Source organism: Trichosurus vulpecula, chromosome 8 (assembly GCF_011100635.1).
Source record: "Trichosurus vulpecula isolate mTriVul1 chromosome 8, mTriVul1.pri, whole genome shotgun sequence".
NCBI classification, from domain to species: Eukaryota; Metazoa; Chordata; class Mammalia; order Diprotodontia; family Phalangeridae; genus Trichosurus; species Trichosurus vulpecula.
Window position 1 is genome coordinate 181,530,583 of NC_050580.1, and position 17,644 is coordinate 181,548,226.

The window sequence follows — 17,644 nt, forward strand, 5'->3', positions numbered from 1 at the left end:
TCACCACTTCTATGTCAAGAGGTGAGTAGTGTTTTTCATCTTTATCCTTTTGGATTTGTGGCTTACAGTGCTGGTCAGAGTTCTAAAATCTTTTATTTGTCAATATGATGTTATCATTAAATTGTTCTACTCACTTCACTCTACATTGGTTCATAAAGGTCTCCTCAATTTCCTCTGAAATTGTCCCTCTCATCATTTCTTATGGCCCAATAATATTACATTATATTCATATACCACAATTTGGTTAGCCATTTTCCAGTAGGAGGATAGCCCCTTAGCTTCTAAAGAGCTTCTAAAAATGTTTTTGTATATGTACATCTTTTCCCTCTTTCTTTGATTTTTTGCTAGTACATTTAGTATTGGGATAGCTGGATCAAAGGGTATGCCCAGTTTGGTGACTTTCTGAGCATAGTTCTAAATTGCTTTCTAGAATGGCTGGACTGATACACACCTCCAACAGTGCATTAGTATATTTGTTTTCCTACAACTCCTTCAACAATTGTCATTTTTGTTTTATTTTTTAACTGTGATAAACTGATGTATATAAGGTAGGATCTCAGAGTTGCTTTAATTTGAATTTCCCTAATTATTAATGGTTTGGAACATTTTTTATATGGCTATTGATAGCTTGGATTTCTTCCTTTGAAAAATTGGGCAATAGTTCTTAGTTTTGTAAATTAGAGTCAGTTCTATTCACTATCTTGGAAATTTGATGTTTTGGGGGGGAATCTGTTACAAGGATTTTTCCCATTTTTTTTTCTAATTTTAACTAGATTAGATTTTTTGTGCAAAGTTTTTCCATTTCATCTAATCAAAACAATCTATTTTCTATTGTTATCCTATTACTCCTTTAGGGTTGAAAATTTCCCCCCTATATTGAAAAGATAATTTCTTCCTTGTTCCCCTAATTTCTTTATGATGTGACCTTGCCTATTTATTCATTTGGAGCTTATTTAGAATATGGCGTGAGGTTTTGTTCTAATCTTAATTTCTGCCAGACCACTGCCCAGTTTTCCTGGAAGTTTCTGTTAAATAATGAGTCCTTCCTCCAGGAATGGGGATATTTGGGTTTGTCAAAACTATGCTATTGCATTTGTTCCTTCTTTATATTTGCTTTGTACCTAACCTATTCCACTGATTGACCTGTTTTTAAACCAGTACCAAATTGTTTTTAAGGATAACTGCTTTGTGGTATAGTGTGAGATCTGGTCATGATAGACACTTCCCTGCCTTCTTTCTCACTTTTTTTTCATTATTACCTTTGAAATTACTGACCTCCATAATAACTTTTATCTTTTCTATCTTTATAAAAGCCCTTTGGTAGTTTTATTGGTACAGAACTGAATAAGTAAATTAATTTTGGTAGTATTGTAATTTTTATTATATTGGTTCAACCTACCCATGAGCAACGAAAGTTTCTTCAGTCATTTGTGTGGAAAGAGTGCTTTATAGTTAGATTGACAGGTGGTTCTGGGTGCATCTTGGTAGAGCCACTTTCGAGTATTTTATAGCTTCTGCAGTCATTTTGAATAGAATTTCTTTTTTTAGCTTCTGGGACTAGATTTTGTCCAAACCCTTTCAGCATCTATTGAAACAATCATACGATTATTTTATTGTTTATATTATTAAAATAATTTATTATATTTAGTCTTCCTTATGTTGAACCAAACGTGTACCCTTGAGATAAATCTAAGCTAGTTGTAATGTGAACCTTTCTAATATGTTGTGACTTATTTTTTAAAAATCATTTTTTGCATCATTGTGGTTGGTAAAAGTTGCTCTGCCATTCCTATTTGCATATCCCCCCACCCATTCAGCCTCTTCAAACTAATGGACAAGTTGTGTTTCCCAATACAAATTCTCTTTCTTTGCTTTGGGAAGTTCAAATCGGTAACTTTATTATGCGCCTACTATGCGCTACGAACTGTGCTAAGCGCTGGGGACACAAATAATAAAGAGGCAGTGGAACCGCAAACGAAAGGAAGTTGAAAATGGGGTGGGGCACCTGGCACGAGGGCTGAGGGATCACGGTGTTGCTGGAGTCCAAGCCCGAGCTCCTGAGGGAAAGCAGAAAGAAGCAAGTAAATCATTTGCGGGAGCATAAAAGAAGGGGCGTGGGAGAGTAGTCTGAATTGGGTTATGGGATCCTCCAGGAGGTAACCCACCTCAGCCATTGCACTCACTTCGCTGGCCGTGAGTCGTTTCCAAGCCCAGTCGGGGGAGGCATCCGCCCCGTCCACCCACATGGGGTGGAGTCGCAGGGGCTTCTCCTGCCCAGTCTACCCCCGAGCCGGGCCCCATTTTCTGGGAACTCACCCCCCCACGATTGCGGGAGGAGCCCTGCTAGGGCCGCTATTGGCCCTTGTCTCAGACCTTCCCAAGGGCTGGTTAGGGAGTGACGTAGCGCACTCAGCTTGTGGCCCCACCGATGAGCTTCCCCCCGCCCTACGTGGAATCCCGCCTAAGCGGCTCTATATAAGGCTCGCCAATTCCGTACTCTTTCTAGCAGAGGGCGAAAACCCCATGATCCTTGGCGGCATGCAAATAACAGCTTGCATCAGAGTAGGGCGCGGCCTACCAGTCCTTCCTAGCGCGGGAAATCCCGTTCTCTTCTGCGGTCGCCGGGGACGCGCGCGTGCGCCGTAGCCAGAGAGCGGTCCGGGAAGGTGGGCCGGCGGGGATTCGGTTGAGAGCGCTATGCCGTCGCGCAGAAGGGGTAGAAGCACAGGCCACGCCCGAGATTCGGCGCAAGTTTCGGGGCTCAGGATTGCGAGAGGTTGGAGAGAGGGGGCGGCGGGAGTAATCTTGTCCCTCCCTCCCGCCGAGTGGTCTCCGGGAATTGGAGCGTCCCGGGGTTGCTATTGCCGAGATGAGGGTGGGGTTTCCTCGCGGGTCTCTGTTTGCAGAGGCACGGCTGGTGCGGGGGTGGGGCGGGGGCAGGGGTCCGGCCTGACGCAGAGCCGGCTTCCCCTCCCCCGCTCATCTGCCTTGGGTCCTCCAAGCTGGCATTCTCGCCCTAGTATTTGTGATCTACCTGGTTCGCTGCCTTGGCTCGTTCTTTACATCCCCTTCACGGGATCGTTGGTTCAGAGCAGGGAGTCGAGACGAGTCAGCAAGCATTTATTGAGCACCTACTGTGTGCTGCACTGTTCTGAGCACCGAAGAAGGGCAAAAACAACCCCTGCCCCCAAGGAGCTCCCAGCGCAAACTATGTACAAACAAGACATATGGGGGATAAATTGGACATAATCACAACACTAGCAGGAAAGGATCTTAAGGGCCATCGAGTTCAGCCCCTGCATTTTACAGATCTAGAACCAGAGCTAGAACACAGTTGTTCGCTGTATCGTCTCTGCCATTAGGCTGTGAATTCCTTGGGGGAAGACCTCCTAAGCGCTTTGCACTGTGTCTGGGATGTCCACAGTAAGCATTTAATAAGTGCCGCTTGGCTTAACTTGACCAGACTCCAGCCCTTTCATTTTACACATGGAAAGCTAGAACTAGAAGGGACATTAGTAACCATCTAGTTCAGGTGAGGAAACTGGGGCCTAGAGAAGTTAAGCAAACGTACCCGGGAGGAGGGGGGAGCTAAACAACTAGGAATTGTCCAAGGTAGGATTTGAACCACGGTCTTCCTTATTCCAGGACCAGCCCTCAAATCTGTATCATGGTATTCCAGGTTCTTCCCTTTTTTATTCTTACTGGTCCACCCGGACCCCACCCCCTACTGGAGTCCCCATGTTCCATTTCTGTTTTCTCTCCAGGTGCCAGGACAAAGCTTCAGTGCCCAGAGCCGGAGGCTAAAAAGAGTGAGGCAGCCTCACCCACCCTCGAGTTTCGTTGGCAATGGGAAGACTCCGAGGGTATCTGGCATTGGTACTCTTCTGCCCAGGATATGGAGATCACAGAGGCTTTTAGGTCAGTACTATTCAGAATTTCCTCTCATTTTCTATACCTGAGGTTAAGGGTTTGGTCCAAAGGATCCATTTCCCTGGAGACAGTTTCCTATCTTAGGGGAATTGAGTCTTTCTTTCAGGGACATGCTCTGACTTGTACTCTCACTTACACTGAATTAGTCTTATCTAGCTTTCTGGGTAGAGAGTCACTGACTACAGATATTTAAGAAAATATCACTGGTCCCTGAGTCATATCAGTCTCAAGAGTGTCTTAGAAGCTCTTCTACAGGGAAAAATTCACTGGAGCATTAATAGATCGGTTTCCTATTCACTCCATCCCTTTCTCCATCTCAGAAATGTTCTGCAGTGACTAGTTCTGTGAGATAATGATAAGATTCATAAGGCAAACCTTTCCCTTTCTTGTATTTTAGGTTATGCTTGGTTTTTTTCCCATCAAGGAACTACTGATTCTTAAACTGGAGAATCAAATATCCTTTTCCCCTCTTCTAGTCAGTCCTTTTGGATTGATTCTGTCATGGGACTTAGTCTGTCTTTCATTTTTACCTCTTTAGAGATTAAGAAACTTGAATACAAAAGGAAGCAAAAGACTTGTTCTTGTCTTCATAAAGCTCACAGTTTAATGGAGGAGACAACACACAAATATGTACTAATAAGCTATATACAACATAAATGTTGTCCTTTGTTCTCGAAAAGGACTAAAATGACATCACTGTGTTAGAGAGTCAAGTTACAATGTGTCCTATTATGGCTAATCAGACCAATATGAGACCAGTACAGGCTTGGAATGCTCTAGCATAGGTTGGGCACAAATAATCTGTGTGAACATTTGGAGTGGATTCTCCAGATTTGCACATCTCGAGTTTCCTTTGAGCTACTTCAATTCTGCTTTGCTCTTAGGGCACAGCACCTTTTCTGATGTGGGCGTGCCATGCTGGGCGGTCCTGTGCCAGTGTCTCCCATGTCACGCAATCAATTCCAAAGTCCTTAAGTTAAGAGAGAGCTTGAGAGTGTCCCTGTATTGTTTCTTCTGACCACCATGTGAGTGCTTGCCCTGTGTGAGTTCTCCATAAAATAGTCTTTTTGGCAAGCGTACATTTGGCATTCAGTATCATGGCCAGTCCATCAGAGTTGCACTGTCTGCCGTAGAGTTTGAATGCTTGGCTGTTTAGTTCAAGAAAGGACCTCAGTGTCTGGTACCTTATCTTGCCAGGTGATCTTCATAATATTCCCAAGATAATTCAGATGGAAGTGATCCAGTTTCCTGGCTTGGACAAATAGGAAGTAATTAAAAGAGGGAAGACATTAGAATTAAAAGGGGTTAGGAAATACTTCCTGTGGAAGGTGAGATTTTATGTGGGACTTTAAAAAAGCAAGCAAAACCAGTAGTTGGAGATGAAGAAGAAGAATGTTTTAAGCATGGGGGACAACCAGAGAAAATGGACCTGCACTTCAGGAAAATCATGCTAGGCTGAATGGAGGATGGGGAGTGTAGGGAGACCTTAGAGAAGCAGACCCACCAGCAGGCTATTGTAATATTCTAGCTGTGAGGTGATAAAAGTCTGCTCTGGAGTGGCAGTATCAGAGGAGAATAAGGGACATATTTGAGACATGCTCCATAGGTGAAATCGATAGATTTTATCAAATGATTAGATATGTGGGGTGAGAGATAGTGAGGAATCAAAGATGACACCTAGCTAGTGACAAAAGAATTTTTAAATATAGTCCAGACTGTACTGGTCCCTAACCTGAGGATGGCCAGAGCTAAACGAAGTAGGCCAGAGGCTGATGAGTCAGGAATCAAATAGTTTCATTTCAGAGTGAGGAATATGCTTGCAAGTTGCAATATGCTTGCAACCTTCTAGAGAAGGTAGGCTTACTTGCTTATGGCATGGGTATGGTTTTTAAGCATAAAAACCCCCAAAGGCTGGACTACAACACAGTCATTCTTAGGCCTTGAGTAAACAGTTTCCACAGCAGGCCCACTTGTGCAGGCATTTTGGGGGACAATACAGGCATTCTTTGGTCCTATGGATACAGTCTTCAAGTTACTAGAATTGTTGAGCCTTGTGACTGTCTCAAGTCATTAGGGTCGTTGAGCCTTGTGATTGTTCATCAGGGTACAGAACGTGGGTGATTGCAAGATCCAGGGTATAACCACTTGTGTGTGGCTGAGGTGGGGTGAAAGAGTAGGTCATGGGAAGTGAGTAGGTTGAGGAACTGAATGGATGGGGTGTTTGATGGAGAGTCTGTCTGTAGTTTGAAGTCCCATAGTGTGAGGGCAGGATTGTGGAGGAGAGAAAAATTGTGAGCCATGTACTGAACTCATTAATGAATGAAGGGGAGTGACCGGGATGTCCATAGACTGCAGCTATCAGGATTTTGATTTTAGGAGCTTGGGTAGGGCTGATTGCCTCAAACTGGGGTTATCTTTCAGGAAAGGAAATGCTTTGGTAAACATCTCATCAGAGAGTGGAAACATGAAGCTCCAGATGGACTTCAAGAAGATGGTCCAGAGGAACACAAAGACAAGGACTGAGAGGAGGATTGCTGTTGCCATCAAGGAACAGGACTCCTGTAAGTGTGTATTCTTTTATCAGGAGGTGTTCATTTTAGGGACAGATACCATAAGTCCATTCCATTATTAATTATTTTATCTAGATATTCTTGTAATCTGTACAGATCACATTATTGTCAACATGATGATTTATGGTGCCTCTTTCTAATCATAACACATTTTGTAATATGAATATTATCCTTATTCCCTGGCACTATCATTAAAAAGGAGTTTTGTTGGGTTTTCTTCATAGACTATAAACAGAAGATCAGGGAACTGATTTGCCTCTTGGGATTTCTGTATTAGATATTTTTGGTTTCCAGGACCTTTGGGTGATAGATTGCTTGCAAAAGACAAAGCCCGTAATAAATGTTTTTGGACTCAAATTTGAAAGACCCAGTAACACATTGGGGAAGGAAAGAAATGCAATTTATATTTTCCTTTGAGACCTTTCTGATATATACTTTAGAGTAGAGGTGGTAATTCAGAATCTTGTCACTTTTCTTCACCCTAATTCCCACAAAATCCTCTTTGATATTGTTCCACTTTAGATTTTGTCTGGCAGTGGCAGAGTGATGTGGAAGATGACTGGATCCCATATGATGCTAAAACTTGCCTGGCTCTGGAGGCAGCTCTAGCAGGAAGCAATGGATCAAAGATAGATGTGATGTTTGGCCGAAAACGTTATACTCTGGATGTGGGCAACATGGTACAAATCAATTGCAAAAGTGGATACCAGTGCAGAATAGAGCGCCAGCCTTCAGGTATATGTAGTCATTGGTTTAATGAGAAATGCATGAGATTCAGTGAGGGATTGATACATGGAGAAAGAAGTAGCCAATTTGATATTGTTATGGACATAGTAAAGGAAGAGGGAATGAGCTACGCAAGGGCTGCTGTGATGTGCAGTGAAGTACTGAGACATACTGGGAAAGGTAATCTGAAGACAACACGGGGTGGGGGGGAGGTAGATAAAGAGACACCAAAGAGAAAGCTTGTTCGTTGTTTCAGGGTAGGGGATGATTCATTCACAGGAGCATGGGGAACATTGTGAAGAGCAAGTCTTAGTCACAGAGGAAATCAAAGAGTAAGGACCAAGAATCACAAAAAATGCTAGAATTTGAGGAGCTCAGATCCCTAGCTCATGGTCAGTAACTGGTTGACAAATGACCTGGGACCATTAGCTTTTCAGGTATTGTAGATTAAGGAGGAAGCTGTTCAGAGACAATTATGATGTCAGGAACATTGGGCATATTGACTGTTGGTTAACATGCTGAAGTTTTAGCTTTTTTTTCCACTGTCCAACCCACTCTTTGTGAAAAATACCTGTTTTTCAGAAAAAAGGTCATATTTTATATTTCCTTCAACCTTTTCTATTTTAAAATGCATTTTTATTGTTATCTTTTGTTTTTATACCATCTAAAATTTTCCCCTTAATTCCTTACCCTTGCCACATTCCCAGAGAGATCTCACACATAACAAGGATTTCTGACTTGTCTTTATGTTGTGCTTATCTCTTTTTTTGCCCTTAGTGGCTATGGAGTTGACTGAAGCTAATGGAGGCAGTGCTAGAAACCTATCCAGTGTTTTATCTGTGGAATGCCCTTCTGAAGCCAAGAAAGCCCGAGGTGAATTCATGGTACAAGGAGCGAAAGAAACACCAGCGGCAGAAGATGCTGAGAGGAATGACAAGAACAAAGAGAGCAAAGGTTAGCTTCAGGTGGGAGAGAAGGGAACTTCAAGGGCACTTTGGGGGAATAGGCTTCTATTGGACCCTTCAGCTCTGCTGTGTAACCTTTGTGCTACTTTGAGACGTGATCTGAGATAACCATCTTTTGGAGGCACTGAGGGCCACTTACCAAACTGTCATCTCCAAAGTTACCAGTGATCTCTTAATTGCCAAATCTAATAGTCTTTTTCATTCCCAATCCTTCTTGATCTCTCGGCAGCATCTCACACGACTGATCACTTTCCCCCCTTAGTTCTCCTATGTCTCAGAGGGTTCCTTCTCATTTTATTTTTTTGGTTTTTCAACCTTGTCATGACCATTAATTAGAGGTATTCCCAAATAGCTCTGTCCTGTCCTCCTTTCTCCTAGTTATCCAGAAAGGATTGGTCAGGAAATAGAAAGATTACCATCTGAAAAAGGTGCTGGCTAGCTCCTAGATTTTTCTCTGATTCCAGCACCAGTTGCAAACAATGCTTATCTGTATCTCCTCAGTAGTGAAGACCTTGTTACTGAAGGGCAAAGCTCCAGTGGACCCGGAGTGTACAGTTAAGGTGGGGAAGGTGAGAGACCCTTGACCTAATCCTTAATCAAACTGTTTTGCCACTTTCCTTTAGAAAATAATGTCTTACCTTTGGTAGATATTGCTACTAAAATAGGATTTAGTGCTAGTGATTCATCTCTCCTGAGGCTGGAGGACTGTGGGGCAATGTTAGCCTCATCTCCCCCTTGTCAGTGGATTGTGTACCCTGTCCCCAAAGAACCCATTCCACAGGATGGGAGCATCTGTTGGGGGTGGGGCAGAGGTAGTAAAAAGGACTGGACCATAACTTGATCCTGCTGGAATCAGGGCAAAGAAGTAGGTGTTTAAATTGTGATGCAAGATATTTGGAGGAGCCTGCTACTCTTGCTTCCTGGGGATGAGTGCCTTGGTCAAGGCCACTTCTGGCACATTTTCATTGAAGTTTTGCTCTGTCAGAACATGTCCCAGTAGAGATGAGAGAAGTCCTGAGGTCTTGCTCAGGGCCCAGTCTATCCTGGTGTCAGAGAGAGTAGAATATAGTGAAGAGAAACCAGGATTTGAGGTTCCAATGCTGCCTTCAACAATGACCAGCTATACGTGACTGTGAGCAAGTTGTGTAACCTCTTTGAACTTCATTCTCCGATGTAAGATGAGGGCAGTGATAGTGCTTGAGAACCTCTCTCAAAGTGTTGTTAGGAGGATGAGATTGATTACGTAAACGATAATTTTGCAAATGATAATTTTTTGGGGGGTAAATGCCAGCTCTCCTTATTTATGTCTGACGTGTCATCTTCTAGGCCCATGTATACTGTGAAGGGGATGATGTGTATAATGTTATGCTGAACCAGGTAAGAAGGAAAGGCGTATTTGGAAAATAACTTTTTAGTTAATTGTTAGGGTCCTAGTGTTCTTATGTTTTTAATTCAGGATTCCTTACACTAGGTACTAACTGGCTGGCAATACTCACTATAACACAATACTAGGCCTGCTTACGATTAGAATCAAATCTTTCCCAGGACATTGTAAGCTGAAGCTCTCTATTTGTCAACAGGTTTCCTTGAGGAGCAAAATCAATCACTTTATCAAAAATAATTCCTTGGCTTTCTTTTATAAAGTTACTGTATAGTTCTTATTTAGGAGTGGTTATGGAGAGGGGGAAAAAGAAGTTTTCTACTTAATAGGTCCCACCAATTGCAACAGCTTTTCCAATTACAAACCTGTTATGCTACCTTATACCCACTCTTTCTTCTTTCACTGGGAAAATGGCAATTTCTTTTATGCTTTATCTTCAGAATGAGGACTTTGGATGAAGCATACTAGAAGTTCCATTCTAACGCTAAAGTTTTTTTAACTATGTTTAGGGGACTGGGAAGGGAAAGGAAGAAAGGTCTGTGTACATAACCAAAGAAAGTATATGCTCAACCAGACAGTGCAGGGAATAGTATTCCACTGTGAAGGCCAAACTCTCCTTTGTAGATTTCGCCTCACTCCAATCAATCCATAGCTGTATTCAGCCCCTGATGCTACTACTTACTGGTCACATTCTTCCCAGAACGGCCTACAAAGCCCCCACTCTATATCCAACTTGAAGGGACAGAGGTCTTTGCCCTTTGTTCTGTTTTACTATTGTTCTTCTCTTAACTCTCTGTCAGATTGCTACAAAGCCATGGTTGTGGTCAGTACCAACAAAAGAACAAACAGCTAGAACCAAGAACTAGAGTAGTCCTGCACTTCTAGGTTTAAAGGGGTTGTTTCTTTGTAATAAATACATAGTAAAATTATGTGTTGTTTTCCTTGGGAAAATGATCACTATAGTTTAGCGTGGATTAAGAACAAGGAGAATCAAATGGCTTAGGGCTTTAGGGATGGGAAAGGATGAGAAAGTGAGAGAAGGAGCACAGGGACAAGATGGAAAAAGCCAGAACAGGTTACTTGGGGCGAAGTGCAGAGCTCCAGGATGTTCACTGGCTCTTACTGATCTTAGAACTGCAGAATGCTTTCTAAAAGCTGTGAGGAGATGGCAGTTTCTTTTGGTTCTCATTCCTCTTCCTCAGCTCTTTCTCATAAAATTAAGTTCTCTGTCCTACACTACCTATTTCCCAGGGGAAAATGGGTGTTTATATCCAAAGAAAGGTCATTTGTTTATGTGAATTTCCTGTGTAACCTAGCTTATGTTTGCATGCTCACTTTTTATCTCCATTGTTGTAGACTAATCTTCAGTTCAACAATAACAAGTATTATATCATCCAACTGCTAGAAGATGATGGACAGAGAAACTTCAGCGTCTGGATGAGATGGGGTCGAGGTGATGGCTGTAGCAGGGGATTTGGGGGTGGAGGTGGGGTTCGACATTTGAAAAGTCGGAAGGACAATGCGCCAATAATTGAAGGCTTTTCTGGATTAGAATATGGGAACCCTGAAGGGTAGGAGTGGTGCAAAGATCAATCTGGGTTTCTTGAGGAATGAAATATAGTTATTGCCCCTGAGGTGGAGGTAAACGTAGAGCAGTAGTACCCTCCTCAAGAAACTTTTATCCTGCCGCATTCAAGAGGACCCTATCAAAACTAAGAGCAATTCGGCAGTTAGATTTGGGTCTTGCTCTCTTTTATAGCAGGTCTTTTTTGGGGGGGGGGGAAGGCAGGGCAATTGGGGTTAAGTGACTTGCCCAAGGTCACACAGCTAGTAACTGTGTCAAGTGTCTGAGATCAGATTTGAACTCAGGTACTCCTGACTCCAGGGTCGGTGCTCTTCTCTGTGCGCCACTTACCTACCCCGAGCAGTTTTAATCTATGTTATCTGTATTGAGAAAATCAACATATCCCTGAACTCTACCCATCTCCTTAAGCCCTGTGATTTCTTTGTCCCCTTAAACCATTGTGGCCTGCTTTTTGCCTAGCAATGAATAACAGTCATGAAGAAATGATGTTTTTCTCTGTGTTGAGCAGTCACACAGTGCTTGAGCTTTTCTGAAGGACTGATGTTATCACTGGTATTCCCTTTGCAGTTGGGAAGGTTGGACAGCACAGTTTGGTGACCTGTTCTGGGGACCTCAACAAAGCCAAGGAAATATTTCAGAAGAAGTGAGTGGCCTAGCAAGTGGGTAGGAAAGTATCCTCCAAAGCATCTCTTCTTTTAACGAAGATGTTATTTTCTTAGTCAAGTAGGAATTATCAACTCATCCTCTCTGAAGCTTATTAAAGAGGCCTTAAAATTCAAGTATATGGTATCGGGCTGGATTATTTGGGAAGGCAAGGGGAAAAGGTGACTTCCAACGTCTGGAGAATATCTAAATAGAGATCAGAGACTGTTTTTACTCCAACCCCGCGCCCCCCCCCCCCCCAAATGTATCCCAAGACCTACTGAAATCCTTAGAAATACCTGCTTATCAGGACTGAAAAATGAGCTATTTGGGCTATCCTAGGCTCTTCTGTGCCTAGGCTTAGTAATTCATGTATATATACATTGAAAACCCCTAGGATTCTGTTCTTCCCTCTAAGTTTTCTCTCTTTCCTGATCTTTTCCATCCCTCCAGAATTCTTGAGTACAGGTTTTATGGGAAAGTGATGTGTGACAGCTTTGAGAAGTGAGGCTTTGAGAAGATCCTTTGTGAGAATACAAAATTGTCCTGCCAGGACTGCTGAAAGTATCCCTGTAGCTTCAGCAATGGGATTTCCCCCCCTTCTCCTTTGAACTCCACAGATTTTTTGACAAAACAAAGAATAGTTGGGAAGATCGTGGCAGCTTTGAGAAAGTCTCTGGGAAATACGATATGCTGCAGATGGACTATACCAGCAATTCTCAGGTATACCCTAACCTACCTCTGGGAAAAAGCTATTCCATTTCACTGTCTGGGTGAGAGGTAGCCAAATGGCCATGCTATAGTGAGCACACCTTAGGGGGAGCTCCCTTTTCCTTTGAGGAGTGACCGTTCCCTGAGGACGAAGATTGACCGATTTTTGTGACTGATGAGCTTGTTTAGTTGGGACTATGAGGATGAGGCAGGGTGGACAGGAGGAGGGAGCAGATCTCTCTTATGTCTGTGGAGGTTATGGGGAATTTTCATTTGCTACTTTATGGTGCATTCTTAGAAGAATAGCGTATAGAACAAGAAAGGTCCAACTATATCGTGCGTTGGTAAGATTCTATCTGGAGTATTGTGTTCAGCTCTGGCTACTATTTTTTAAGCAGAGGGACACTGATAAATGGAAATGTGACCAGAGAATAGTGACCAGGATAGTAAAGGCTCTGGAAATAGCCAAAGGAATTAGAGATGTGTACCTTGTAGAAGGGGACTTGGGAATTGATAGCTACCTTCAAGTATTTGAAAAAGCTGTTATTTGAAAAGGAAATAAATTTGTTCTGTGTTGCTTTAAAGTACAGATGAAGGAACAATGAGCAGTAATTATGGGGCAGATTTGGCTCAATATAAAGACTTTCTTGAGAAATAGGTATAGTGGAGAGAGCTGGCTTTGGAGTCTGGAGGATTTGACCTGAAGTCCACCCGTAACTCATTGTGGTCACTTAACCTCTTTTAAGACTTCTTTACAAAGGACTTCCCCATCTACATTGGTTGAGGATGTTCCTTATGCCAACGAAATCACAGATCTAGACTGAAAAAAGAAAAAAGGACTTTATGAAGATAAAAGATGTCTAAAAATGGAATGGGTTGCCTCTAAAAATAATAAATTTGCCACCACAAGAAGTACTCAAGCAGAGACAGCATGACTTTGTTTGGGGTTATGTAGAAGAGATTCATGTAGTGGGTAGAACTAGATCACCTCTATAATCCTTTCCAAATAGGTTCTATAATCTGTCTCAGGGTGAAGAAGAATCAAAAGAAGGGACATTTGCTCCCATTTCACCTCCCAAAGTAGAGTCTCAGCTGGAGCTTCCAGTCCAAGAGTTGATAGAGTTGATTTGCAACATTCAGACCATGGAAGAAATGATGGTGGAAATGAAGTATGATATCAAAAAAGCCCCACTGGGTATGAGCCCTGTGTTGACTTCTTCTCTTCTTTCCCCAGTCCCCAAAGTGTGACATTCTTTCTCTCCTGTGTGTGTAGTTGGACTTCCTGGCAGTAGCACTGAATTGGAGGTAGCATAAGGAGGGGGAGCCTGGAGTTTTTTTTAAATGGTCTAAAGGGAAAGATGAGAAACTTATTTAAGAAATCTGGTCTTTGGACCTGCAGGGAAGCTGACAGTGGCACAAATCAAGGCAGGTTACCAGTCCCTTAAGAAGATAGAAGATTGTATCCGGTCTGGTCACAGCGGGCGGACCCTGGTGGAAGCATGTAATGAGTTCTATACCAGGATCCCACATGACTTTGGGTAAGGTTGCCCCTAGGATACCACCATCATAACATCTCTTCAGTCTTCTGTCCTCTCCATCAATGCCAAGAAATTTACTGGCAGAAGAGAGTAACTTTATTAGCATTCTCTTAGCCCTTGAGAAACAAAGGTCTTTCTTAGATCCAAAGCTAGAATTGAACAACTCAGGAAGCAGGGAGTCTGAAATGCAGTCAGCCTCTTATTTAGGAATTTGAGTCTTCTTGTCAGATTATATCCCTACTCTTCAGCTAAATTGGAGTTTCTAGCTTTAGAAAGAATTGGACCTAGCATCATAAGTACTAGGGGAACAACTCTTCCTTTAACTGCAAGCAGATTTATTCCTTGTTATTTTCCACAACCATAAAAGTAGTACAGCCATTCTCCCATGAGAACCTACTATCAGGAGATGTATCCATAAGCATCCCATGAAGAAGGGAATTCTGCAGTTCTTTGTGAAGCAAGCCTTAGCTAGAAAAATAGAAAGATTTTCCTTTCTGTCTTGTCCTATTCATGGCACCTATTTCTTCATATATCTGGAAATTCTATTTTAAGGTTTTAATCTACTTAAAGTAATCTGGTTCCTCAGCCCACTTTTTTATGGAGTTTATTTTAGTCCTTTGAGTTATTCTGTTTGTGAATCACTAATGCTTGTGTACACTAACAAGTACGTAACAGTTTGCTTATATCTCTGGGCCTAGGCTCCGCACTCCACCACTAATCCGAACAGAGCAAGAATTGAAAGATAAGATACAGCTTTTAGAGGTGAGAGATATGTGGGTTGATGGATGTCCTATTTCCCTTAGCCCTATTAGCCCCAGGATCCATCTCTCATGATTATCTATCTTATGCCTTTAGGCACTGGGAGACATTGAAATTGCTATCAAGTTGGTGAAGACAGAGCTGAAAATCCCCGAGCATCCCCTGGACCAGCATTATAGAAACCTGCATTGTGCTCTTCGCCCCCTGGACCATTCCTGTCATGAATTCAAAGTGATTTAAGAAAGATTTATTCTCTTTCCTTCATTGAAAGTGCTCTGTTTCCTTTTCCTATTATCATTTCTGATATTAGGCTCTAAAATCCATTAACAAAAAGAGTCCATATTTTTACCAACCATAAGATTTTTAGCTAAGTGGGGCCTCATCATAAATGGCTTGTGAAATCTGTTGGAGACTGAGAAAGATACTTCTGCCTGCATATATCAAGGAGGCCATTGGCTTAGTGATCCCAAGCCCAAAATCATTAATTTCTTCCATCCTCTCATCCAGGTGATCTCGCAGTATCTTCAGTCTACACATGCCCCTACTCATAATGATTACACTATGACCTTGCTTGATGTCTTCGAAGTAGAGAAAGAGGGTGAGAATGAAGCCTTCAGGAAGGATCTTCCCAACAGGTCTGTTTCTGGCCTTGGTATCAAAAAATTCTGTCTGATCTCTCTTCAACTAATTTCCTAAAGAACTGAGTATGGTCATATGATTTGCAGAGAGGGAGGAGAGGAAACTGGAGACTTGGTCCTATCCATAGCCTAGCAGGAAGGGAAACAACAAAAGATACAGGTTGATACTAATGGCTCTCCTTTAGGATGCTGCTGTGGCATGGTTCTCGATTGGGTAACTGGGTGGGGATCCTAAGCCATGGACTTCGCATTGCCCCACCTGAAGCTCCTGTCACAGGCTACATGGTGAGTACAGTTGGAACTCTCAGGTTGAACAAGATATAATCCTGACCTTTCTTTGATGTCTTTAAAGTGGAACTCTTCCTGTTCTGTTGATAGTTCCTGAGGTTCCATATAGCTCTAGTCTGATACATGAAGTTAGGCTTCAGCTCCCTTCAGTGGTCATGGAAATTGTGACTGTGATGTCTGGGAGTGATATAAACTGAGGTGCCTTTCACCTCCCTGTGGACTCTCAACCAAACTACACAGTTGTTTCTGAGGTATTCCAAGGAAAATAGAATTTAGGATCTAGCTATTCTGAACCCCTTTGATAGCTGGAGCTTATAAGGCTTTAGCTTCTAAGGGCTTTTTATCAAGGCTTCTAACTCCTAAAACAAAACAAAAAATACTTGGTTTTTTTTCCTAGTCTTTAGAAAGCAAAAGGCTTCACTACTCTCATTTTGTCCACTCAGCTAAAGTTGTGGGAGAACATAGTGAAAACCCTAACCCCAGGAAATGAGTTGCTCTTTTGCTCAAAGTGCTTAAAATCTAGGGCTAGTGGCATATTCAGCTATACTTTTTCTTTTGTGGGCTCAGCTGCTGACCTAGGTATGTATCTATCAATTGCAGTTTGGAAAAGGAATATACTTTGCTGACATGTCCTCCAAGAGCGCCAATTACTGCTTTGCCTCACGCCTGAAGGATGTTGGGTTGCTGCTGCTATCAGAGGTGAGGAAGGGTCTCAGCTGATAGGACCCAGTTCCTATCAGCATTAGCCCTCCTTCTCAGGGTGGGAGGAGAGGATGAAAATAAAAACCCTTTCCTGGGCTTTGTCATTTTCTGCTACACTGCTGTATTGAACTGGTATGAGGCAGAGAATGATGAAAATGCTAATAGTGCTTCTTAGGGACATGCATGATGGTTTACTGGGAGTCAAAAGATCAGGGTTCAAGTTCTAGGCCTAGAAATTATCAGCTCTGTGACCTCAGGATCGTCACTTGACTCTAAGTTAAGAGAATCTGTTAATGAGAGAATTGGTAACAGTGATTCTACTAAAGTCCTCCCCAGATGTTATCACCATCAACTATCAGAGGGGAAGTGTGGCATGTGAATTCCATGGCTATTTTCTTTTGCAGGTAGCTCTGGGTGAATGTAATGAGTTGCTGGAGGCCAATCCTGAAGCAGCAGGACTGTTGCAGGGCAAACACAGTACCAAGGGAATGGGCAAGATGGCCCCTAATCCTTCCCATTATGTTACTCTGTAAGTATTCACAATTATCTTGACCAGTCACATTATTCTTTCTATTCCTTGGCTAGACAGGTTTTTAACAAAGCCTTTCTACCTTCTTTCCTTTGGCAGGAATGAAACCACAGTGCCCCTAGGACCAGCAAGTGACACAGGAGTTCTGAACCCACAGGGCTATACCCTCAATTACAATGAATTCGTTGTCTATGACCCAAGCCAGGTTCGTATGCGATACCTGCTAAAAATTCGATTCAACTTCACCCAGCTCTGGTGAGGGAGGAGATCCTTTGTTTTCTGCCCTCTTCAGGTTAGCTCACCAGTGACAAATCAGACAACATAGAACTTGTGATTTTGCTGTTATTTTTGTATAATAAATATATTGAAAAGCTGGCATTACGGCATCTTCAAACTTTGTCTCCAGATAGATGATTGTCTCTGTCCACCCATCTTACTCCCATGACAGAAAGTACACGTGGCCCTGGGCATCTCCCACAGCCAGTTGCAGGTTAGACATAGGTCCAGGTCTTGGCTCCACACAGCTTACTGCTCCCTCACAACGGAAGAGGCCCCGCTGTAACAGACACAAGGACATAGTCTCAGTTTAAGGCTTTCACTATAGCATCTGTGGAACTGGCCAGAACACTAGGTTTTTCCTTCCTCGTGCCATCCAAGTTCCCATATGTACTGCCACACTC

The 17,644-nt window shown here is 42.6% G+C and overlaps 2 protein-coding genes across 4 annotated transcripts in view; one reads left to right on the forward strand and one right to left on the reverse strand.

Moving 5' to 3' along the window:
* Nucleotides 1-2,574: 2,574 nt before the first annotated feature.
* PARP2 (poly(ADP-ribose) polymerase 2) lies at nucleotides 2,575-17,342 on the forward strand. 2 transcript variants are annotated; one of them, XM_036736352.1, is made up of 19 exons: nucleotides 2,575-2,776; nucleotides 3,765-3,918; nucleotides 6,352-6,491; nucleotides 7,023-7,235; nucleotides 8,004-8,180; nucleotides 8,693-8,760; nucleotides 9,518-9,568; nucleotides 10,929-11,025; nucleotides 11,725-11,800; nucleotides 12,420-12,522; nucleotides 13,540-13,705; nucleotides 13,910-14,048; nucleotides 14,747-14,810; nucleotides 14,904-15,038; nucleotides 15,315-15,442; nucleotides 15,631-15,730; nucleotides 16,334-16,432; nucleotides 16,840-16,964; nucleotides 17,064-17,342. In XM_036736352.1, the coding sequence occupies exons 1-19, from the start codon at nucleotides 2,698-2,700 to the stop codon at nucleotides 17,221-17,223; spliced, it is 2,274 nt and encodes a 757-aa protein (XP_036592247.1). In that variant the 5' UTR covers nucleotides 2,575-2,697; the 3' UTR covers nucleotides 17,224-17,342. The 2 variants fall into 2 exon arrangements, with proteins under 2 accessions (XP_036592247.1, XP_036592249.1); XM_036736354.1 differs by having other exon boundaries at nucleotides 2,667-2,776; nucleotides 8,696-8,760.
* TEP1 (telomerase associated protein 1) overlaps nucleotides 17,289-17,644 on the reverse strand; it is a 52,625-nt gene continuing 52,269 nt past the window's right edge. For both annotated transcript variants that reach the window (XM_036736351.1, XM_036736350.1), the window contains exon 56: nucleotides 17,289-17,520. In XM_036736351.1, the coding sequence (XP_036592246.1) occupies nucleotides 17,398-17,520 (123 nt within the window). In that variant the 3' untranslated portion in view covers nucleotides 17,289-17,397. The remainder of the gene's footprint in view (nucleotides 17,521-17,644) is intronic.

Excerpts from the sequence above, each read along its gene's own strand:
- PARP2 (XM_036736352.1), top strand. The coding sequence starts at position 2,698 with ATGCCGTCGCGCAGAAGGGGTAGAAGCACAGGCCACGCCCGAGATTCG. Across the intron at positions 6,492-7,022 it reads CATCAAGGAACAGGACTCCT|ATTTTGTCTGGCAGTGGCAG; the intron begins GTAAGTGTGTAT and ends GTTCCACTTTAG. Across the intron at positions 15,731-16,333 it reads CTCCTGTCACAGGCTACATG|TTTGGAAAAGGAATATACTT; the intron begins GTGAGTACAGTT and ends TATCAATTGCAG.